The sequence below is a fragment of the Pungitius pungitius genome, chromosome 21, assembly GCF_949316345.1.
Source record: "Pungitius pungitius chromosome 21, fPunPun2.1, whole genome shotgun sequence".
In the NCBI taxonomy this organism is placed as follows: Eukaryota; Metazoa; Chordata; class Actinopteri; order Perciformes; family Gasterosteidae; genus Pungitius; species Pungitius pungitius.
In genome coordinates, this window is record NC_084920.1 from 6,619,858 (window position 1) to 6,644,385 (window position 24,528).

Sequence of the window (24,528 nt, forward strand, 5' to 3'; positions counted from 1 at the left end):
GTCTCACTGTTTTCTTCACCGTCCCTCAGAACAAAATGTTCAGCTACCGAGGGAAGGAGTACGAGCGCAGAGAGGACTTCGAAGCCCGCCTTCTCACACAGTTCCCCAACGCAGAGAAGATGAAGACGACCACGCCGCCCAGCGAGGACATAAAGTCTTCTTCTGGACAATGTATCCTCAGCACAGTTTTTTTGGAGGGGTTTTTGTTTCTATTTAATGAAGAGAAATGTGCTGATTAATTTTGTGGATTGGAAACATGGTTTTAGTTAATATCTATATAATTAATATTATACAAACCAACTACATTTTTTGTATGGGTTGGGGGCTTTTAAACTAGCTATGGAACTGTTAATTTAAAACATGTGGCTCTGTAGGACTTACTTAAAGGTGGTATTTTACTAATTGATTTGATGCAATGTTGAAACACTTTCCTTGATGTTCCTGCTGAAGACATCCAGTGTTTCACAGTTAAACCGATCCTCGACCTGCCTGCCAAGTTCCAAAACAAACCCGTCTCTGAGCAAATAGTGAGGTGAGCGGGATGTCCCTCCTCCACTCGGTGCTTTACATTTACGCAGTGCATGCATTTAATCCTTTAGCAGGGCGCGTCTGGCAAAAGCCATTAAATCTCTGCGTAAATGTGCGTCTGTGTGCGACAAACGGCGGTTGACCTTCTTGACGTTCTCGTGGTTAATAACTAGCGCCGGCCATCTGCCGCCATTCGCCAGCGCCAAGTACAACATAGTTTCCCTGGCATCATTAATACCTTTGTGCCGCGCACCGGGGGCTGCAGTCACACAAGCCCAATCTGCACGCCAGCCATGCACTGCCTTAGTCAGCTGTGCAAATTTTCCTCCATACAACACCCAACGCATCGGTGGATGCAATTTCAAAGAAGACGTCTACTCCGAGAACCCGGAGGCAACGATACCTGCCCATTTGATCTGATCGCAAGCCTGCATCGTTGATCACATCTCGTTTGTGAACTGTGTCTGACTGAAATATGTAAGTCTGTTAATAGCCACAGTTTAGACAGCCGTGTTCTTTTCCACACGGAGACTCGCTGGCGACTCTCTTCCCTGGGTTTTTATCCCGGGCTTTCCCTGATTGTAACTCTCTGTCCCCGTCTACAGAAAAGATCAGCGCTGCATAGCAATGAGGCCGAGTAGTTTGAGTCAAAGGGTCGCAACAGCAGGCAGAGTTCCCCCTTGTGACCTTGCTTTGTCCTGAACATGCTACTGAAACATCAGTTAATAATTGGGATAAAGGAACAGATTCAAAGCAGCTTTACAAATCTGTTCATTGGATCAGAATCTCAGAGGATCCTTTTTTGATGGTAATGGTTTGCTTTCTCTGCTAATCAGGGACTGGCTCTCATCATGTTTAGCATTAAACGGGGTGTTCCCCTTTGTGACCAAGGATAAATGGCTCAAGTCCTTGTAAGGCCTGGGCTGAATCTCTCTGTGCTGTTTGAATGTCACAAAAACATTGATCATTAGAAACACACATGCACCATGCTTAGTAGAAAAGGTTCAAATATTGCAGCGTCCCACCCTGCACACACTGCTGCAGGTAAAGCTACCCCAGCGATTTTTGACCGGCACTGTATTCTTTTTTATATTTAATTCAGAGTTGGTTGCTAATAAAGTCAAAGTATGCATTCTCAAACAAATGGCCTTGGTTAAGGGACGCTGAATGGAACAGTTTTCCCGGGAGTGTGGATGTGGATGCCTGTAAGGAAGATGGAAAAAGAGGGCGTACGTGGGCGACCTGTGCGCCCAGACAGCTGCTCCCACAGCCACTGGAGAAGCTCCATAATTTTCCAAATGTGAAATGTCTATTAACCCCCCCACTAGTTGTGTGCCTCTGTCACATATGCGGCAGGTTCTCTCTGTGTCCCGACATGTCGGCCCAACCTCAGCCGCTGCCAGTGACGTGTTTGACCCCGAAATGAATTTATTTGCATGGATATGAGGCCGTGTCGTAGGCGGCTAGTCAAAAGCCTTCAACCTTTGAAACAGGCCGTAGATTGCCCATTACAGTTTTAATTTACTCACCCACTGATTTTCTCCCCCCCCCCCCCTCCGCAGCTTCTACACAGTAAATGAAGTCCACAAATTCCAGTACTCCAGGCCAGTGAGGAAGGGGGAGAAGGACCCTGACAATGAGTTTGCGGTAATTGTTTTGTCACTATTTGTTTTTTGTTTTTTCAAAAGGGAGTTATTTGTTAACATTAAAGCTTCATGAGCATACTTTACTCATCAAATGCATAAAAGTGTGAATTAAATAGGCTACTTAGCATTAAACTATAATACAGCACATTTGAGCTACTTTTGTTTGATGAAGTTGAGAAAAATATTTTATAATTTAAAGAATTATAATCCCATGTAACATGATACTTATTTATAATTTATAATGGCTTTTTAAACATTTCTTCCTTTTCTCTCGCTCACACTCAGTCACCACAAGTAGTAGAATACTAAGTAATGCCTGATCCAATAGTTTGATAGTCTTCTCTGATGCTTCGGTGCAGCAAAAAGTTTTTTTGTTTTCATCTTGTTTTTCTTCTTTTTTTTGCATCAGTAACAGGACATGCTGTCTTGGCATTTAATACAGGATGCAGCCTGATTATTGTTTGAGATTGGTCTTTGAGATTACATTTTCTTTCTTATACTTCCCAGCAAACTAAATCAATATCAAAGCAGAGCTATCATTAAACACAACAAAACTGTCTGCCAACAAGGAGAACCGAATAAAATTGTCACGAGGGAGCCAAATATTTTCCCTGTTAATAATGATTCCCAATTTTTTTGATTCATCTCAAGAACTTTTATTTTTGCACACTTTATTAGCCAACCAGACAATGGCGATGACAAATGAATCCCATTCACACTGTTCTGTGTGTGTTTACGCTAGCATTTCATCAGGAGGATGATGTATTTAACTCTCAGACTCACTCTGACTGATGGTGCTCTCTCCGTCCCGACAGTGAGGGGATGGATCCTCATAAGATTTACAGACATAATCCAAACCCCATTTGCACACCTCTATCCGTCCACCTCCCCTTACTTCTGATTGAACGGACATGAAATCATCTTACTCTCATTGAGAGAGCAGTCTAAAAAGCTAGGTGTGTAGAATGTGGATTGGCACAAAAAAACGCCTTGTCATTGTCATCTTTGTCGCTCTGTCAACAGAACATGTGGATCGAGAGGACCACGTACTCGACGGGATACAAGCTCCCTGGCATCCTGCGCTGGTTTGAAGTCAAGTCGGTCTCCACAGTGAGTATGGAAGGCCTCCCAATCGGACAAGGATTCACAGCCTTGCTCGAGAAGCCGATCGATGCGATTCATCAGCTTTAATCCGCATGGGCGGCCGCGCGGACGCAGGCACGCCGGACTCACGGGCATGATGTCCCTCTGCCAGAGGGGCCCTGCATTGATTCACCGAGTAGTAGCTTCACGGCACAAATACAACTGAAGGAACTCACTCGCTGTCGATTCTCCTGTAATAGAAATACCTGTATTGAAAGCCTGATGATGAGAGGATGGTCAGCTGCAGCTAGGGTCTTTATGCATTTAGTATTTTGCGCCCGGGTGAAAGTGCATTACAGTTTCAGCACTTTTTGTTTTGTAATCAAATGCACACGACCAGGTTACAGTATCACCCACCTCATCCTTCTAATGTGCCATGAGTTTGTCCCAAAACAAATGCAGTATTTAGCCAGGCTAACTAGTCACTGTCACATACTGATGTGGTGAAAGCACTTCTGCAGACAAGCCAGGGAGAGGCCACCTCCTCCCGGAGGTTACGCTCTCTATTTAAGGCTTGCTGACTGGGCTGAGCTCCACCAACCTAAAGCCTTCCATCTGACAATGCGTTTTATCATCATGCAGCCCTGTGACATAGCTGATTGGAGATGTGTCTCCCTGGCACAACAGCCTTATTCTTACACACGGGGGTCTGATTCTGACATTTATACAACAACCCAGTCATGTTGGAGGAGGCAATTAGTTTATTTATTTATTTTGTTCAAATAATTGTAATTTTATTTCAACCAGGTGAAGCTACACACATTTAGTTGGATTTTCTTTACACAGTGGTGGAATTCATGTCAACATTTCTAAGTGTTTTATTCATCTTTACTCAGAATAGCCAATCGTGTTTTCTTGACACGGGAACGGAAAGACCAAAGTGCCATCCATCCTGACTTGACAGTTGCAGGTTCACGTATGGGCGCAGTGGAAAATGATTCATTGCTCCTCTATCCTTTCTGAGTTATGCTCGTACTTAAGGTTTTCTCAGCAACTATCCCCAGTCAGTGAACTCAGCCCGATCATTGGAATTATAGAGACCGTCTCCATTTGCGTGCACGAAAGCTGAATTTTTGACGACCCTTTTCCCTCCTGCTGCACAGGAGGAGATCAGCCCCCTGGAGAACGCCATTGAAACAATGCAGCTGACCAATGAGAAGATTAGCAGCATGGTCCAGAGGCACCTCAACGACTCCAACCTTCCTATCAACCCTCTCTCCATGCTGCTGAACGGGATCGTCGACCCGGCTGTTATGGGAGGTTTCACCAACTACGAGAAGGTAGTCGACTACAATAAAAATACCTGTCTCTCTTTTCTATACCTGTATGATCTCAACCTGAGTACATTTAGGTGAACAGTTATAAAAAGGACTTTTATTGGTTCCAAACAAATCAGAATATGAATGTCTGTTCAGAGGGGAGCAGCTAACCTGCTTCTCCTCTAAGGCGTCGAAATGTGCCGACCTGCACCTCTGAAGCTCATTACACGCCTTGCACAACTTCCTGAAGTCTTGTTGTCACAGTGCATTTGCCAGGCAATTTATGTAGCACATAAACCCACACGCCTTTGTTTTTGCACTTCAAGAGACAGAACGTGTTAATTAGTGAGCTTCAGAGGTCCTGATGGGCAGATGTTGTTACCCTTACTAAGAGCCAATGTTGCTGTTCCCTTTTCTTTATGCTAAGCCAACTAGCCAACTAGCCGCCTGCTGCTTCGTCTAGCCCTCAAAGAGAGAAGCAATAGGCGAATTACCCATGTTGCCCATCAGATTTTCCCCAAAATATACATTTCTTAAAATGTTAATACATTTCTAAAACATCAAGCATATTCAAACAATTCTTACAGATTTCTTCTGCCAGATTTGATATGGTGCTATGCATTAAAATGATGATCTCATGCATATTTAAAGTCATCCCAGCAGCCGTAACATTTTTGGCGGTAACATATTGTTTTTCATTTCATCATAAATCAGTTTTTGTGAACCAAGCCTTTTTTCCCCATGAAAAACTCAATCTTCCATGTCCCTGTTTTTTTCATAACATTTCTACTGTTCTCACTGGTTTGTGAGCTGCACATTCAATTCACCATAACACAATAGCAACTCCTGTGGGAAAGGAAAACCGCTTTTCAATGAAAAAAGTGATGTTGGTTCCCAGCTAGTACCACAACCTGGAATAGATTCATATTGGACTTGTGAAGCGGTGCACCGTGAGTCAGAGGAGCGGAGACGTGAATCCTTTGCTCTCGGGTTGCTCCATCTCCGCAAAACGGGACAGGTGATGGAGGAAAGACAGAAGTTTTTCTCATCTGAACGACCCATCCCGTTGCTGTCCCCTTTCACTTGACGTTTCTCATTTTATTTATATTCCTCTTCACATCTTTTGCTCTTTCACTCTTCCCCTGTACTCACTTCTCCTTTTGCTCACCTTGTATAAACAGACTTACTCCAGTAACCTCTCCCTCTTCCCCAGGCTTTCTTCAATGATAAGTACATGCAGGAACATCCAGAGGACCTTGAGAAGATAGAGAAACTAAAGGACTTAATTGCCTGGCAGGTGAGCCTAAACTGCACGATGCTTATCAGGTTCTATGTTGAGTGCATGTGATCATGGTAAAGCATCAATCTGTCTGTGTCGCCAAAGGTGTCATGCTTCATGGAGGAGTCACATGGTCTGCTCATTACAAATAACAAGCTTGTTTACATTAAAGGCGACTGTTTCTCATCACGCGGTAATTCTTCTTTCATGGCACACGTTAAAGTAAAGGCAGGCATAGCCTGCAGGCAGAAAATCATTACATGGTACGAAGTGCATGAAAATATGCATTCAAGCCACTTTGCCTTTACGCATCCCCGAGCTTTTTTAAACTCTTTGGTTTTGCTTTGGGCTATTCACTTGGCTTCTCTGGTGCCGGAAAACCCATTGGCCTTCTATGTTCATGTTGTTCAGAGTGTGAATTCAAAACATCCTCTTTCTCTCTCTCTCTCTCTCTATCTCTCCCTCTCTCTCTCATAATCCGAGCTCCTTCCATGCTTTGTTGATGCAGCCGGTCAGGCCATGTGTACGTTTGAGTGCATTTGTGCCCCACGTGCCAGCTGGCAGCTGCCCCTCTGGTGGTCCGATAGCACCAGCCCTGGTTGGTTGCACCCTGCAGCACCATGAACTGTCAGCCACCGGCTCAGCCCTTGCCGTCCTGGGAGCCATGCGGAGTGGGTTTGTGGGTGGAAGGGCTCAATGCTGTAGCCACAGAGTGGCGGAGGGTTTGAATGCTGAAGAACACTTGTTCTGTTTATTATATTATGACATTCAAACCCGGAATGTTATCTCCTTACTAATGCGCCGCTGCTCCAGAAAGACTCTGAAAGGTTACAGCTGAAAATGTAATCTGAAGAACTAGTGAGTGTCCAATGACTGTAGCTGGAGTGAGAAAGTGTGCTAAGGAGTCCATTGGAGACGATTGCGAGGATGAGAGTGCTGAAGCAAACATTCTGAGGTTTGGGAGGATGCTCCACAGCGGGATCAGCATCGGCATGTTTTTTTTTTTTTGCGAGTTCTGCAACCTCACTTAGCCTGCAGTAAGTGCACATGCAGCAGACAAACACACACACACACACACTTTTTGTTGAAATGCAACTCTGCACATGCTGTTTAACAGCTTACTATCGAACTCCAAAGCCCTTTAGCCCATTTGGGGCTCATCTTTAAATAATATACTCCCGCTTTCTAGTGGAATAACAAAGGATCCCTTGCTTTGGGATTTTAGAGAAGCTGAACAAAATCTTCAGATTTGTTTTGCTTTTAAAAAAAAAATTGCATTACTCACCCCCGACTTTTTAGCTCTGAACTACGGGTCACTTTAATAATCGGGAAGCTTCCTTGTGGTTTTGCCCAGGAGGAGAGCACGGAGAGAAGTGCTTGCTTCTTGTAGCTGCAAGAAGAAAAAGGAACTCAATTGAATTTGCAAAAGTTGTTCCACTGTTGTTGTAAATTAGGTCAACTTTGTGCTCTGAGTCTCTGGCAGAAGCCCCACCGTACCTGAAAACCATTTTTTTTTTGTGCTTGTGACACCTTTATGTCTCTGAAGGTACGATGACTCACACAGGAATACATTTACTTCTTATTTGATGCCATGTGTGATGCTGCTTGCATATTGATTTTTCCTTTGAGATTGTTTTCATGATTACTATTTCCAATGTAGTTGTTTGTGCTGTTTTGCCATATTTTTTTTTGATGGTTTGGAAATGTACGTAATCGCTAATTGAAGAAGTTGACAAAGCAGGTGAGGGTAACCTAAAAATACACGTTGTCGCTACTTCACTACTTGTAGAAAGAAGTGAATAAAACATTATGTTTGACATGGGGGGAGTATACAACCAGACCTAAACATCTTCCCTCCCACCGAGCCAACTAAAGTGTTGCACGTCACGGCGGTGTGTGTCTTCCACATTCACAGGAACACGCCGAACTGTGTTTGCAAAGCCCACGGAAAACACGCACAGCAAGAAGCTTTTAAAGTGATGATTAAAGCCCAGTGGTTGATTGGAAACGGTATCGGCTGGCTCCTCGTCAGATTCTTGTCTGTCTCCCGTCTGGAATCTTTCTAAATAAGACAAATTGAAGGCGAGCCTGGTCCGATGAACAAACTAAACAGTTCAAAATGAGCCAGTGTGCACTGTTATTCTGCAACATCCATTGTCTTTGTCTAGTAATTAAGGAGGAAATGAGCAACTGGAAATCAGGAAATTAGGTATTGTAAAAATCTCCCTGGCAAACACAAAGCATTTGTTTTCTGTGTTCTCTGGTTATAATTAGCAAACGCTCTGTATAGATGTCTGAATTTGCACCTCAAACTTGCTCACTGCAAGTTGTGCACTTGTTTAGTGACAATTGTGTTGTGCTTGGTGCAACTTTTATTTTCGGGGGTAATGTTGCTGTGACATGTGGCCCTCAATGCCTGCTGAGATGACCGTACCAAATCTCTGGCCTTGCATTTTAGCAGTAAATGTAGAAATATCTCTGTTTTTTATAAATAACGCCCTAGTTCTCATTAGGCGACGTCAGCTTGTGAGTGAGTGATATTGCAGGCTGATATCTCGAATCATAACCACTGTGTCCATCACCGCGCTGGAGCAGAATGAAAACTGCATTCAAAACTCCACATATGTGATTAAAACTGCTCAATTTGCATAGTTCCGTGTGTTAGCAACCTTGAGTCTCAAGTGTCTTGCATGTGTCTCGGGCTCATCTCTGTGCATCCACCAAGCAGAATGCTGTTGCCATGCCGGCACTCAGCCGCGCTCAATCATCCCACGGCCTATAAAAAGATGCGGGTATCCTGAGAGACACGGATCTCGCCTCAGCTTCCACTCTTGCTGTTTTTCATCTCACAACACTTGGTCCTTCCTGACTCCTCTCCCTGCCGCCCTCCCTTTCCTTCTCTCACTCCTAACCCTATCTTTGCTTTCCCCGTTCCTCTTTCTCTCGCTGCCTCCTCCTCGGGGAAGATACCAGCGGAAATCCTTGCGGGGTGTCCGTAGCCTTCTCTCATTGATCTTTCAGAGCTTTGGCTTTGTTCTAGAGTGAAATATCCAATAAAATATTTATGTAGTATTTATGTAGTATTTCTTTTCAGGCCAAGAAATACAGGCTCCTCTTTTTATGCAATGCATGGATGTATTATTGTCGTGAGCTGTATGGTTGAGAACCTGCAGCCAACATTATAGTTTCATTATGTTTCCCTGCATCACTCAATTTTTTTCTCGGTTAATAAGCGCGCCGTGTGTAAATAAACACCCCCCGTTTGAGACTATTACAAAAGGTTGCGTCACAAAACTGCATTGGAGTTGTGTGCCAACCGAGTGAAGTCGGTTCTTGCTAAAGCTCACTGTGGAGGGGCAGTTTGCCCTCAGAGAAAAGGAAGAAAGGAAAGCAGTCTCTAGGGAATCACAGGTTAGCAGACCCCCCCCCCCCCACACACACACACACACGCATACACACACACACTTCTTCTCTTTAACGGCCCATCTTTTTCCGGATCCTTCACACACTTTGTACTCAGAGGAGATGCTTTGTGCTGTTTGCTCAAGGCCTAGGTGAATTTGTTAGCAGTAAAAGCTACTGTACTTTCGGATGAAGCCCAAGATGCACTCTGCAGTTAAGTGTTGCCTTGTTTTCCACATGTGAAAATACACCACTCTGACTGCATTGATTAACTTGAACTTAAATCCCCTCTGATGTGGTTTTATAGAATTTTCTTTTTGTTTTTATTTATTCATAAGCATAAAAGCACAAGCTGCTTTTCTTACCTCTTAACAGTATGTCTCACTTACAGGGGCGAGAGAGAGCGAGGGAGAATTTTCACAGTTGCCATGGAAAAGAGAGCCTGTCATTACCACGGCCAAGTGTAACATCTTTGTGGGTTTCTGTCGAGTTATCGTGCAGTTGTCCCCGCCTTACCGTGGCCAGAGATGGCATGTAGCACTAGAATACCAGGTTCTGAAAAATATGAGTTTAACCCATAATTTCAACCCAAGGTGAGAGGGGAAAAAAGAAGCTCTAATATGCCATCTTCCCAAGGGATGACGCTTCTTCCTCTTGTCAGATTTAGTTGGTGGACCCTGCTGACTCTCACTGTGGATCGGGGGTTTCCTAATTACTAGTGTTTCAGCAATTTCACTCTACCTCTCTCTCTATAGCTCTCTCTCACTCTCTCTGTCCCCTTCTCTTTCCTTCTTCCTGAGATGCTTCTGCTCGGTGTTTTAGATTTGGCTATTCACCACCTGCCTCGTGGCAGCAGTGTGCTGTGAAAGAGGGCAGTGGGATCCCTCATTTGCATCAGAGGTGCGAGATAAACATCCATCACATGCAGTTCATATATACAAAGCATTCATCGCCTTGCTGAATATACCTGTGTTACGGGTTGATGTTTGAGGGTGAGGGGGGTGTCATGGCAACAGCCTTCCACTTCCCCCTGGACAAGGTTGTAGTGATATTTTCAGGGGCCGCATGGCTTAAATTGGATGTACTTGGCGGGGATTTCTTTCCTGAATGAAGAACCTCTCATTTCTTCGCTCGGGAGGAGTGTTTCCTAATGCTGTTTTTGCACCCGAATAGATCCCGCACCTCTCCGAAGGTGTCCGCATCCACGGGGAGAAGGTCACAGAGGCCCTGAGGCCTTTCCACGATCGCTTGGAGGCCTGCTTCAAACAGCTGCGGGAGAAGGTGGAGAAACAGTACGGGGTGAAAACCTTGGTAAGAGCTTTTGCCTGTTTTTGAGCCGTCTTGATACATAAGTGCTTTGTGGCTCAGTGTGGTCCTTTCCGCCAGCAACTAATGGAATCTGAAGCGGTTACGTTTATTTCCTCAGGTGTTGTGTGTCTGAGGATTTTTGAGGAAATGGAAGATTTTGTTATATCGATCAGAACCAGTCAAAAGTTTGGACACATTTTCTCACTCAATTTAATGAGAAATGTGCCCAAACTTTTTACTGGTCCCCTGAAGTTTTTTTTTTTCTTTGAGGGGGAGTGGTGGCAGACCACATTGAAGCCATGGTCTCTGTTTAATTGTTGTCTGCGACCTTCTATAAAGCTAACTGGTTTTCCTTTTAAAAGTTCTCATAGCTCTGTGCCAAAATATGCCGTGCAGGTTCGTAAAATCTTAAATCCTTAGATCTGATAAAGGAAAAGCGTAAATAATCACTATTCAGAAAAGATAAATCAAAGAGCTGATGTCAAGACCATGATCATAAGTAACACATCCATTATTAATTACTTGTTCAGTCCAGTACAGCAAGTCCTCCAAATGAACTCAGGACATGTGTGTCATACTTGCTTTTACTTTTAGCTGAAGTCAGCTTGTTGGCAGTGGGATGCTGGCGGGGATTTCCTCCCGCCTCTGGCCTCCTTTACAGATTTAATTGTTGCTTGGCCAAGCTTTCCCTGTAATCTTGCCCAGGGTAAAGGCACCATTGCTCAATTTAAAGGGAGTGGGCGCTGACCTCTCAAATGAGAGAAAGGCCATAGCTTTCTAGGGTGTGATAATAAGGTTATCCCATCGGATGAGTGATGGACCCTCTTCAGCATTAAAAAAAAAAAAAACAGAAGTACCGAAATAGTAGCTCCGTCATAATAGCACAGTAACCAAGCAGGCGGTGACTTTTGAGCTGAATTCTTTCCTGTTTTTTCCAGCCGGCAGCAGACGAGCGAAGGGGCTCTCGTCCTCACTCCATGGTGCGCTCCTTCACGATGCCTTCCTCCCAGAGGCCGCTGTCGGTGGCTTCAGTCACCTCCATCTCCTCCGACAACTCCCCCTCCGGGCCCGGCTCCGATGGGTAACGCGCAGCATTCTTCCAGGCGAAAGATGCCTCACATCTTTCTTTAGCCTTTGGTCATCCCACTCTAGCAGTGTGCGGCTGTTTAAAATTTCCCTCCTCCCACGAGGATTCCTGAGGATGTGGTTACAACACAATCTAACCAGCTTTCTAAATCAAACTAACACTCATGTTGTTGACCATCTTGGGCTGTTTGCTCTTCGTTTCAGCTTTGCCCTGGAGCCTCTTCTGCCAAAGAAACTGCACAACAAGTCTCAGGACAAGCTGGATCGCGACGAGTCTGAGAGGGAGCGCAAGGACAGAAAGAAGGAGAAGAGGAACAGCAAGCACCAAGAGATCTTTGACAAAGAGCTGAAGACCACTGAGATCCCTCTGCAGCACGCCGAAGCTGTCATACTGTCAGAGACGGTACGGAGAAACGTTGTTTGTCCATTTTGCATTCTCCTGCTTGTCTCTCGTGCTCTGTCCTACGCAAGTGCAATGACAGGGCCGATCAGCATCCGCACCTGTCTGACATCAACGTAAACTCAAATTTTATTTTGAAACTTTACATTACATGTCATTTAGCTGACGCTTTTATCCAAAGCGACTTACAATAAGTGCATTTCCACATAGAGATACAAACTCAAAAGAACAAGTAACGAGAAAGTACAATTTTCATCAAATAAGCAGTTTCAAAACATGTTATAGAAAAGTGCCATTATAAGTACAATTTAAGTGCTACCAGGTGTGTCTTGAGTTTTCGACGGAAGATGTAGAGGCTCTCTGTGGTCCTGATGTCATCAGAGAGCTCATTCCACCATCTGGGAGCCAGGACAGCAAAGAGTCGCGATCTCGCCGAGTGCTTTTCTCTCAAAGAGGGAGGAACAAGCCGCTTGGCAGATGCAGAGCGGAGTGTGCGGGATGGGATGTAGGGTTTCACCATGAAACTAAACTGCGTGTGCATGAAACCAGTGGAAACTGTTACATTTCCGGACAGCGTGCAGACACAATGTGATAGATGCAAACTGACCCGCAGATATATAGAGCGCCGTCGTTTAAAGCAATCGGGGCCTCTGACCTGTTGGTTGTGAGAACATGTTTGTTCAGTACCACCGTCTTGAAGCCAAGAATACTTCATATCTAATGCACCATGAGATATTCAGGCTGAGTCATTTCCCTTTTGGATTCCACAAGAGCTTCTCTACAACACCACTGTCTTGTTTCATACACCACATGACAATGTGTAGATCGGGATCAAATTTGCTTTCCATATCTTTAGGTGTTTAGAAGCATTGCATTACAAGCATTTGAAGCATTGCACTATATGTACCACTACCCCCCCCCCCCCCCCCCTCTCTCTCTCTCTCCCTCTCCTGCGCTCAAGTCCCTCTTCATCGGCGCTGTGTCCATGACAGCAGAAGTGTAACTCTGCTCTGCTTGGCCATTGGGCCAGTTCTCACCGGCTAGCGGCAACGAGATAAGGGATCCCAGTGGGATTCAAAAGAGGCCCCTGGCAGCAGTGGAGCGGTCTGCCTCGTGATAGGAGCCTCTTGCCTCGATGTTCGAGGGTCTCTTGTGTCTAATGAGCTGTTAGTTGTGAGTTGTAGCGTAGTGCAGTTTTGGCTAAGGTTCTAATCTGGAACACACAAATCTGGAAAATCGCCTTTCCTCCCCTCGGTCAGTTTTGTGTATTTTGGTGTTCAGTGGGGGGGGGTCGGCATCCCCAGATGAAGCGTGTTGATATTTTCCAGCATCTCCCCCATTACGATAGATGTTTGTAAATGGGGCCCTTCAGGACACTTCTTATCATTTTCAAATTCCTGCCATAATAACGGTGGCAGAATGTGGCGTTTCATGAGTGTAATTACAAATAAGCTATTGCAATGAATCCAAATGGTTTCACAAATAGTCCTCTCAATATGCGTGTGGATTCACACACAATAGTCCCAAAACAGGTGTTAAAGTATTTTTCTCATTAAAAGGACATGGAGGGAGTTTTACTAACCCATTTTGTTCTTTGTTCTGTTTTCCATTGACCGGGGTACTTGAGGTTGTTTGACTCGGAGTACTCTGTTACGACTCGTTCCCTGAGGTCTTGTTTTTGTTTCCGATCATACAGATCAGCCCCCTGCGGCCTCAGAGACCAAGGAGTCAAGTTCTCAACCAGATTAGTGGAGACCGTCGCCTCTCCGTGTCCCCTGGACCCCCTTCTTCTTCTTCTTCCTCAAACTCCTCCTCCTCGCCGGGGCCCCCGCCAATCACACCAAGGAACAAACTCTCCTCCAGCCTGCACACTGTTTCCAGTATGAGCGATTGCATCATCTCTGTCATCTTCCGTCTGAGCTTGTTTTCCGTCTTGCACCACTGTTACTACATGCCTGCGGTACACGTAATGATGCCCAGTTGGACCTTTAAACAAATGTCGGCTACAATTGTTTAAATTCCATTGCAACTCATGGCCAGCAGCTCCACACATTTACCTCTATAGGCTGAATGCTGAAACTAGAATCACTCTGAATGGGGTCAATGTGGTAACTGTCTTATCAGCTTTAACATTCGAGTTGTTCACAATTTGAGGCACTCGGCGTCACATTCGTATGCAATGCTTCTGCACTTTGTCACAGGATTTCTATCTAATCCGCAGCAGCAGCTGAAAAGAAGAACTTTGTTTGTTTCGTGTTGCGCTTCTGTCAGGGAAATTGCAGATGCTTCTTTTGATATAAACAGGGCTGCTAGATCCTGAATTTAAGTTGTTTGTATAAGATAAGAAAAGGTAAGATAGGATGTGTCAGGCCCGCATAATGCAACTCTAATAGCGTAGCAACTTTTTTTTTTAACCTCCATCCCTGGTAATCCCCAAACTTCAAAGACCCGCTCTCAGTTTGAAATGCTTTCCCTTATACAGTAGTGGTGACACTTGACATATTACAATAAGATATGTATTATCATATGTTTATACTGTGGTCTTTTAAGATCCTCGGCCCCTGAAGATGTTATGCAGCAGTAGCACTCCATGTGACTACTGAACCGATCTTAACAAGTAGAATCAACGAAGTTGCTCCCTAAGTGGGTGAGGGAATTTGGCCTTATTAAAACAATGTTTTCCTCAAATTATTTGTTGTTCCTTTAAAAGATGCATTTAGTCTTAATGACGGTTAAATCCACCAGGTTATGTGATCTACTTTGGGTCCCTCCTAAACTCCACGCACTGTAGTCTGGGGCTGGAATGTGATCTGATGAGCGCCCTCTCCCACACAGGTCTGGACCTCAACGGGATGGGCTGTTCTGACAAAGGTGGAACCCCTCCCCCACTGCCGGTGAAAGGCAGCAATGCTGATTACGGCAACCTGCTGGATAATCAAGACTTGACGAGTCCCTCCACGCCTCCTCCTCCCCCACCACATCAAAGGGTAGGTGTTTTAATTAGGGACGAGAGTAACCCCTTAATGATGCCTGGCACTTCTAATGAAGCATAGGGGCGGCCACGTGCACTCGACATCCGGGTCAACCTCCTCCAGTGAGCCTTGACCTGGTGTGTGCAGTCCTAACGCGTGTGTGTGTGCGTGCGTGCGTGCATGTGTGTAGGTGTGTCCTTGCATGTTTCACACTCACAAATGCGCGTTTCGTTGTGTCATCGAAGGCTGTAGGAATCAGTCAGTTAGCAGCGAGGGCCTACGCACGCCTGTCCACCCTGCTGTTATTTATACCTGCCACCCCTCCAGCCGGTCCGGTGCTCATAGGTGATTGATCGGATGATTACTTTACCTCTCACATCCATCAGGAGCTCTCCCGCTGCTCTTAATCAGCGGCTCGTCTCCGCGTTTACCAACGTTTCCGCCAGGCATCCTCTCGCCCGGCCGCCACGTTGACTAATGTTATTTATCCACTGCCCGGAGTCAGGGGACAGGTAGTAGAACGCAGGGTCTGCAGACAGCGTGGCAGCGGGCGGACAGCAGTGTGGCGTAGGGCGACGTTCAGGCTGAGTGACAGTCTTTTACAGTCTGTAATTTCACTACAGAAACTTAAGCATTTGACTTTTTCAACTGTTTACAGCTGAGGTTTACATTGTCCGCGGCATTATGGCCAGATCTAGTAGACATGAGCTGTCTCGATGGATAATGTTGTCTGTGTGTAACTATCTTGACTATTTAGGACACGATAATCAACTGATCTGACATAGTGTCAATCTTAAGACGTTAGGCTCCTATCAACACGATTTGCTGTTCAAATTGGGAGCCTTTAAATCCAAAGAGTTTTGAATGTGTGGAAATAGTCTTTATAAGAGGGTTAAATTCAATGTTACTGATTGGTCTATTTGCAGCATCTTCCACCTCCCCTGCCCAGCAAGACCCCTCCGCCACCTCCTCCCAAGACCACCAGGAAGCAGGCCTCCATCGATTCAGGGATTGTACAGTGAACAGAGACGCTGACATAAGGACCAAACGACACAAACCACCCCAACCGCTCCCACTGAATGGCGGCTGTTTATTCCCACGCGTCCCCTCCCCCCCAGTCCCGGCTTGACAAGATCAATACCTCACCGCAGCACGCCCCTTCCTATCATGTTTTCTTTTCCCATTTCTTTCCATCTCTTTTTGCCCACAGTTTGAGGAATGGTGTGCAGCAGGTGGCATGTTGAATGAGTGGTTACTGAGTTTGTTGACCCCATGTCCCCCACAGACTCCCCCGGGACATTGTGTTCAGACAGATGCGACCTGGACCAACAGCTTTACAAAGTTGACCCACTCTCAAGCCTGTGGGAGCATATATCTCATTAAATAATCTCTTTTAATTATATTCCCACTATGTACAGAGGTTTGTATATATGATTTTATTTTATTTCAGTTTTTTTTTTTTTTTTGTATGTTCGTTTATCTTTTTGTATTAACGTTCCATTATATAACGTGGCATTTATAAGACAAAAAAAAGGGCTTGTAGGTTTTGAATTGAGAGGGACTTTACTGAGTTGGCGTGTGATAACCTATCATGGATTCATTGGTTACATTTTGTAGTGCACATATAACTGACTCCTATTGCATTATCATTGTTCAGAACCTGTCCTAGATTGCTTTAACCTTGTTTTTAATAATATTGACTGTTCTCAATTCACTACTGACATGACTTCAGAATAAACTTTCAAATGTACGTATTTTCAAAAGGAACATATCCGCCTCATTATTTGTGTCGACTGCGAGAGAAGTCGGAAATAGACGCCAGTGTTTTCTGTGTTTCTCAAATCCTTCCCTCGGTAACAAAGCCTCCTGCCTGCTTGAGTGACAGCTGTCACAACCGACGCATCCCTGTCAACACCGGCGCGGAACGTCTTCTATCTCGGTTAATGCAATCTACATATTGTGTAGGCTCACTGTTTCTCTTTTTCAAAGCTGGAAGTGCAAATCTGGCCAGTATTTGAAATGTATCTCAGTAGCATCCTCTGCATAGATTTTCTTTTTCTGTTTAATAGAAACCGCCGAAGGTCATAATTTTTCTATTCAAATTGTGGTTTATTGGCTCCGCATGTGTAATAACCCTGCGTTTAAATAAGATAATCACTTTGGGTGTTGAATAACTTGACAAATATATACTTCAGTGATTGTTATTATTTTTTCACGGTCATGATTTTTTTTTTTATTGGAGATGTCGCCTTTACTCAATGCCTTTTTATTATGTGTAGTATAATAATATAAGTATTATTCAATTTGAGTATAAGGAAATCCTGAAAATGGCCTTATTTCATAAATGCCTGCTGAGTATTTATCTATTATTCAAACCGTTGATTTGGAAAATGCAAAATGAAGCCGTTTCATTTCTTCTGGTGCGGTCACTGAAGTCAGGATTCTCTAGACTAATTCAAACAGTCCGGTGTATCAGGTGCTTGATGCAACATTGATGACAAAATGTTGAAAACTTAGATAAATCTTACTGGATGCAAAATATTTTTTTTCACATTGTTTCTTAAGTTTCGTGATTATATCACATTTTGGGCCTCTGAATTGCCTGAATTGAACATGAATCCTCAGTCACATTTTGTCAATCTATTCACAGCCCTGTGCATCGTTTAATAAGCAGGTGATAGGCCCTCTTTGAAGTGAGTTTGAAGGTGCATCATATTGCTCTGCTCTCTTATTCTGCCGTCACCTTGTGAGTGGGCCTGTTCCTCGTCTGTTGTTTGAAGGTGTCTTCTTCAACCTCAGAAAAAGTTGCAGTTCCTGAAGCTCTGTTGTAATGATTGGGAACACTGAGTGACATCTTTTCCCTTGGAGTTTTCTTTGGGAAAGGCAGTCGTAAGAGATTTAACTGCAATTCTCCACTGAACAAATCTAGAATGAATAATGGTGGTAAAGGTTTGAAAAAACATTATGATACTCCTCCAGAATCCATTCTGTTTCCGGTCATGCTTTCTGTACCAATCCTACGCCCGCCCTCTTTCCTTGTGAGTTTAGAAATAAAATCCATTTAATCCTCATGAGGGGGTACTTTTGTTGTGTAGACATTAATATGAATGCAAGGTACAGTGTGTGCTCCGTAGGACCTCTATTTGACCATGTAGTACCTGTCTAGATGATAAATTGCTCTGCAAACGAAAAGAAATTGAGTAAGTAATATTCCATAAAAATGCAAGTTCTACTATCATACCAATGTTATTTCCTCTCATGGTTTCACTCCCTCGTTTTCAAACTACCCGACTATCTCCATGGACCATTACCCTTTCCTCGGAAGAGGGCCGTGCAAAACATTTACGCAGTTCTGATAACAAAAACACGAGGGGGATCATTAAAGCCTTTTCCTCTGTGCTAATGCTCCTTCGACCCACTGCATGGTACCTTGAACATCAAACCGTTGGGATTCACGGTTTCCAATTGATTCTATGTGAGAAGCCATAGGAGTGTAAAAAGGTGCCACGTGAGGAGAATTGAATGACCATTAAGTGGCGCTAGCTTGACGAACACTACTAATCACCGATCAATGGCTGCAATCGGGAATGTAGGAGGTTGTCCAATGCACCACTAAACGCCACAAAGACAGTTACAGGCGGGCCATTAATATCTTTAAGATACACAAAGTGCTTCTAAAAAACATTTACCTCCTCCACTGACTTTGAACACATTGAATGAGAGTCAGAGCAATTCTTGACAAACTCATCTTAAATGGAACGCAAATAAATGTCTATGAAATCACTTTAATGCATATAAAAGCTTTGTTATAACTCTTTAAATAACCTTGTGTGTTAGTGAGGTGGTGTGCGTAACACCAGGGCCATGGAACTGAATTCAGCCATTACTGTTTTATTTACAAATCTTATTGTGACACGTTGAATGTCTTTTGTTAAAAATGCCTATCCTGTCTTTACATAGCAGTCATTTTCATGAGATGCTCAGTCAATGTCCCGGCAAAAGCTACACCGTAGCTTTGGAACGAGATTACTAAAATGCAACAAAGGCCAGTGGAATCGGTCTTAATAAGTATCACAGCTGTAAATGGGCCAGTATTTGCCTGTGGAGGGGATTCATGGTTCTATAGCTGAGACGAAGACACTGCATAGAAGAAAAAACGTGGTCCTTTCAACTGTGGTTGATTTTACCAAGAGCATTTTGGTGAAAGCGTGTCAAAGGAATGATCGTGGCGGGATCACTGTGGAGGGGCAGGCCACTCAAACGCACAGAAAATCCTGTGAGGAGACGTGCTTCAAACTGCAAGAGAAGTGGGTTTTGGAAGATTTCCTTTCTGGAAACCAACTTGACAGAAACCTCTGGTTTGCGTGGGTATAATTTCAAGGTCATGACTAAAGGATGCAATTCCTGCATATGCAACCAATCCCTTAGTATTCATGTCTACATAATTTAGATCAATTTACCTTTTTTGATTTCATTTGGGCATTAAAAAGTTTTAGGATGAGTTGTAAAACAAAATCATTTTTTAATATCCACTCATACCTTATTGTATATCAATGATGGGCACAATCTGTTCAAACTGTGAGGCGGGAATAAAAAGTTCAACCAGCAGCTTAATTCACTTATAAAGAATACCCAATGCGCACTCAATTGAAAAGGGATACAGGGTGAGGCATTTCGGCAGCGGTAATATCACATATACTGGCAGCTATTTCAATAGGCCTCTCAGTGATTTGTGCTCAGGCATTATGCTTCTCCCTCTCTCCGCAAAGCACAGGGAAATGCACTGCTTAATTGAGAGGTTTTCCAGACGCTTTGGGGGGGGGGGGGGGTGAGCCAGCTCCTTCTCTCGAGGAGAAATGTATTTACAGCGTTTTCTATCCCTGTCTCATTTGTCACTTCAGCCTGGAATAATGTGTATATTTTACTTCCCTCATGACAAACTTTCGTTTGCCGGGAGGCTGCAAATGTGCATGCTTCTCCGTAAATGTCTTGCGTATAATGAAATTGGACGATATTACCATAAATCAACAGTCTTGCTTATATCCAATTGCGGCTGTCTGTGGGATTTTCATTGGCTATTTCCCCAAATGAACTACTACTACCATAGCTAGTAATGGTCACGGTTAGTGGTTGCTGTAGTGAATGGGATACGCACTCATATACATTGCATTTCAGGAGTTAGTTCTGCTGCACGTTTTTTATTTGGGCTTTAATGGGCTAGATGCCAGCATAAATGTATGGGGAAAAGACTAATATAGGTTATAAGAGTTTAGTGTAAGTTCCTCTTTAATAAGTTTGGCCTTGCACATAAGCATCTACACTCATGATAGCAGATCTGTTGGGCTCCCTAGTTCTTTCAGCTAAATGCTAATGTCAGCGCGCTACCACGCTCACAGTGTTTGAAATGCATTTCATAAATCAAATTCTAGGTAGCATCTGCACAAGGGACACAGAAAGGAGTTTGCATGTTTGATTAGTAGACGCTATGTAGTTAACACAAGTAAAAGATTTCAAAACAAATTTGAGAATATGAAAAACTAATATTAATTGTTATTTTAATACACTTGATGGAGCATTCCCCACTGCACGACACTCCCTTAGCATGTATACAGTTCTCTCTCACTATCATATGCTATCCCCCTCTTGCTGCTTGAATTTACTGATCCTATTTACGGTATAATAAAGAAGAACGTTCCATCAAATGAATCCTAAAATGAACATGTTTTCATTCTGAATGTCTCCCTGGATAGAAATAAAAATGATTTGCATTGCATCTGGAGCTGCCCGTTGTTCACTCCTTGTAACCAAAAATGTAGCTGCAGCTTCAGTCCGTAGACTTCAACGTGACAGTGTGGTGTTGTGTGCAGATGTCACAGATAATATGGGGCCAGCACCACAAGGTTCCTTTCTGTCTCGCTAGAGTTGTCAAAGTGTTTCAGTAAACTGACTCAATAGATCGTTTTCAATTTTTCTTTTTTTCATTGAGGACATCATACCGTGGAGTTGGAACTCAATGAGCCATTCGATGAGTTAAATACAAGTTAGCAGTTTTTAATTGATAGTAAATGGATTCTCTTAGAATTTTGTAGGTTTGTTTGGCGAAACATGACCAACGTGCTGTGGTTCCAGATGCATACGGTTGTTGTTGTTGGACCCCAGTGGAAACCGTGCTCTCTCAAACTGAAATGATTGATTTGATAATTGGGCTCCTGGATAGTTGGTGACTGAGCCTGCAAAAGAAATTTCATTTTTCTGGTGAAAATGAACATTGAATGCAGCCCTACTGCAGTAATCACTGACCCGAAAACCCATTTGAGCTACTTTTAGTGACGTCGTAAACGTCTTCATGTGGGAGATTGTGCAGATCTGACCGCATTTTTAATCCTTAGCTTAAAACAAACGCCTGCACTGCTGGCAGTAGGCACAGCCTTTGATTGAACACTTTATTGCTGTTCTTCTGTCCTGCCTCCAGACAGACACTCCATCATTCTTATCAGGAGCGGTCGTCACACGTCTTACGAACACCGAGAGACCTGTCGACACCGGACTGTAAAACTCAGGAGAACTCTGTTGGCATTTTGAATCTTTACTTTGTGCTGCATCCAGCACTGAATACGGGATGCACGTCCTGTACACATCGTCTTGGGTTGAGGGAGAGAGAGCCAAGTGCTGGGGATCTATATTAGCTGAGGCTATAATGAAGCACTGGGTTTTCCCAGGCAGTCGGTTCGATGTGTTGCTAGGAGACATACCTAGAGATCGGGGGTGGAGAGCTGGTTTGATGAGGAGGCATAGTTCCCAGCTTGTTTCGTCTTCACGCGGAAATAACTTAGAAGTGCCACAGGCAAGCTGTCCCAGTGCAATTTGGTCTTCCAATTTGGTCTTTGAGATCTCATATCTATATTCTTAAACTGGTTCAGAGGTATTACAATTCTTTGAGGTGGCTGTTTTTCATAGATTGCTGACAAACTCGTGTCTAAGGTTCTACTAAAAAGCAAAGGACTATTTTCATTACAGCTCTGTTTAATGGAGAATTTATGATTGAATTATGATTATACACAGATTTGCTTACATCTGATGTTATAATATATCTTAAAAATAAAATGTGACTTTTTTTTGTAAAATGATATGCATCTCCAAGGCTACAAGATGAAAGAAGGGGTAGAATTAGTATCAGGGAACCAAGTGAAACGTCCAAACAGTGCAGCATATTTCATTGCTTTCAGTTTAAACTCTAAACTCTGCATTTCATATTATCTGTGTAATTAAAATCAATACACTGATCAGATTCTGTATTTTGAAATATGTTGCCTCCAAGGAAGCTGTACACCATGGCAGATGGATGGACATTGTAAAGTTTTTGGTTTATTAAGGGACGCTGAAGGAATAGTGCATGAAGCAATGCTGCCCTCATCTGGATGATACAGCCCATGCTGCCTGCCTGCCACCACGCCGCTCACATGAGTAATTACCAACTTGACAAAAACCTCTGGCTTGCGTGGGTATCATTTCAAGGTCAAATGAATAACCTTGACCCCCACCATTACCCTACAGCATAAAGTCACGTCTACGTATCTTTGCACCAATGAACTGAAGCAGCAGTCACTTAATGGATTGATGAATTTAGAGTTATTGTGGCTTACAAAAATCCCCATTTCACTGTGTTCATTTAAAGGACCACGATAGCAGACAGCAGGTAGAGTACTGTATGTACCAATTTTTACCAGCGATATTGGTTCACATCACATCATTAGAGCATATAAATATGTGACCAGAAAGGATTATTTATATGCTCTGGTGATGACTCTGTGATGTCAGTGACATAATAGCATCATAAAGTAATGGCAACCTCCCCTGATATTATGATGGGATAACAATGTCATGAGTGACAACACAGAGAGTCAGCCGTGACATCATCTGGGGTGGCTTTATGATGCTACTATGTTTGGTCTAGACGTGATGTTTGGTTATATTATTATTCTTTATTGTTATTTCCACTTTTCACTGTTTGTGCCTGAATCATATACATTAAGTTTGTTTATTAGTAGTGAATCAAATTAGTATGCGCTTTTAAATACCTGACTTAGTTCTTATGAAAACAGTCATGTTTTAAAGCATGATTATTTACTTTGAAAGTTTTTTTCTTCTTCCTCTGTCATTATTTGATGGTAAGATGTCTTAATAAAAGAGAAAGTGAGTAAACACTTAAATACTAAAATATTAGTTAGAAAAAAACAGAAGGATGATTCTTTGTGGTCTAAAGAACAGAGAAATTAATTTGGTTTAGATTTAATCTACATTTTTATTCATTGTTAAATTATGTCCTGATAAATTAAATACATACATACATCCATTGTGTACATCTTAATGTTAGTGTGAATCAGTGTATTTATATATATTTATGTATATTTGTGTATATATAAATGTTAGTGGGTATCAGTGTATTTATATATATATATGTATATTTGTGTATATATAAATGTTAGTGGGTATCAGTGTATTTATATATATGTATGTATATTTGTGTGTATATAAATGTTAGTGGGTATCAGTATATTTATATATATATGTATATTTGTGTATATATAAATGTTAGTGGGTATCAGTGTATTTATATATATGTATGTATATTTGTGTGTATATAAATGTTAGTGGGTATCAGTATATTTATATATATATTTATGTATATTTGTGTATATATAAATGTTAGTGGGTATCAGTGTATTAATATATGTATGTATATTTGCATGTATCTAAATGTTAGTGGGTATCAGTGTATTTATATATATGTATGTATATTTGTGTGTATATAAATGTTAGTGGGTATCAGTGTATTTATATATATATATTTATGTATATTTGTGTATATATAAATGTTAGTGGGTATCAGTGTATTAATATATGTATGTATATTTGCGTGTATCTAAATGTTAGTGGGTATCAGTGTATTTACAGCGGGTGAGTATTGAACATGTCACCGTTTTTCTCCGTAAAGATATTTCCAAAGGAGATATTGACATGAAATTTTCACCAGATGTTGGTAACAACCCAGGTAATACATACATACCAGAAACAAAAAGAAAGAAGTTGAGAAATAAAGTTATGTGTAATAATGTGAAATGACACAGGGAAAAAGTGAACACATGAAGAAAGGGAGGTGCAAAAAGGTGTGGAAAGCAAAGACGACAGCCAGGGTCAATAATTAAAAAGCAATCCAGACTTTTGTCAGTGCAAATTAATATCAGCTGGTTCAATCCCAACTGATGGCCTACAAAAAGGTCTCATTGCCAAGGTGTCAGACAAGACATTCCATAATGGGTAAACGCAAAGAGCTGTCTCAAGACCTTTGCGTTGGTTATAGGCGCATTTATAAGCTTCTGAATTTTCCAGTGAGCACTGTTGGGGCCATAATACGGAAGTGGAAAGACAATCAGTTCACCATAAATTTGTTTCGACCAAGTGCTCCTCGCAAGATTTCTGACAGAGGAGTGAAAAGAACAATCAG

General features: G+C 42.8%; 1 protein-coding gene across 4 annotated transcripts in view; it reads left to right on the forward strand.

Annotated features, from left to right (window-relative positions):
• dock1 (dedicator of cytokinesis 1) overlaps positions 1-17,114 on the forward strand; it is a 132,205-nt gene extending 115,091 nt beyond the window's left edge. For 2 of the 4 annotated variants that reach the window (XM_037464485.2, XM_037464486.2), the window contains 12 exons: positions 30-171; positions 451-532; positions 2,091-2,175; positions 3,198-3,284; positions 4,421-4,597; positions 5,790-5,873; positions 10,431-10,568; positions 11,504-11,646; positions 11,856-12,054; positions 13,748-13,931; positions 14,887-15,038; positions 15,950-17,114. In XM_037464485.2, the coding sequence (XP_037320382.2) occupies positions 30-171; positions 451-532; positions 2,091-2,175; positions 3,198-3,284; positions 4,421-4,597; positions 5,790-5,873; positions 10,431-10,568; positions 11,504-11,646; positions 11,856-12,054; positions 13,748-13,931; positions 14,887-15,038; positions 15,950-16,045 (1,569 nt within the window). In that variant the 3' untranslated portion in view covers positions 16,046-17,114. The remainder of the gene's footprint in view (positions 1-29; positions 172-450; positions 533-2,090; positions 2,176-3,197; positions 3,285-4,420; positions 4,598-5,789; positions 5,874-10,430; positions 10,569-11,503; positions 11,647-11,855; positions 12,055-13,747; positions 13,932-14,886; positions 15,039-15,949) is intronic. The other 2 variants (XM_037464487.2, XM_037464488.2) reach the window with 1 other exon arrangement.
• Positions 17,115-24,528: the final 7,414 nt, after the last annotated feature.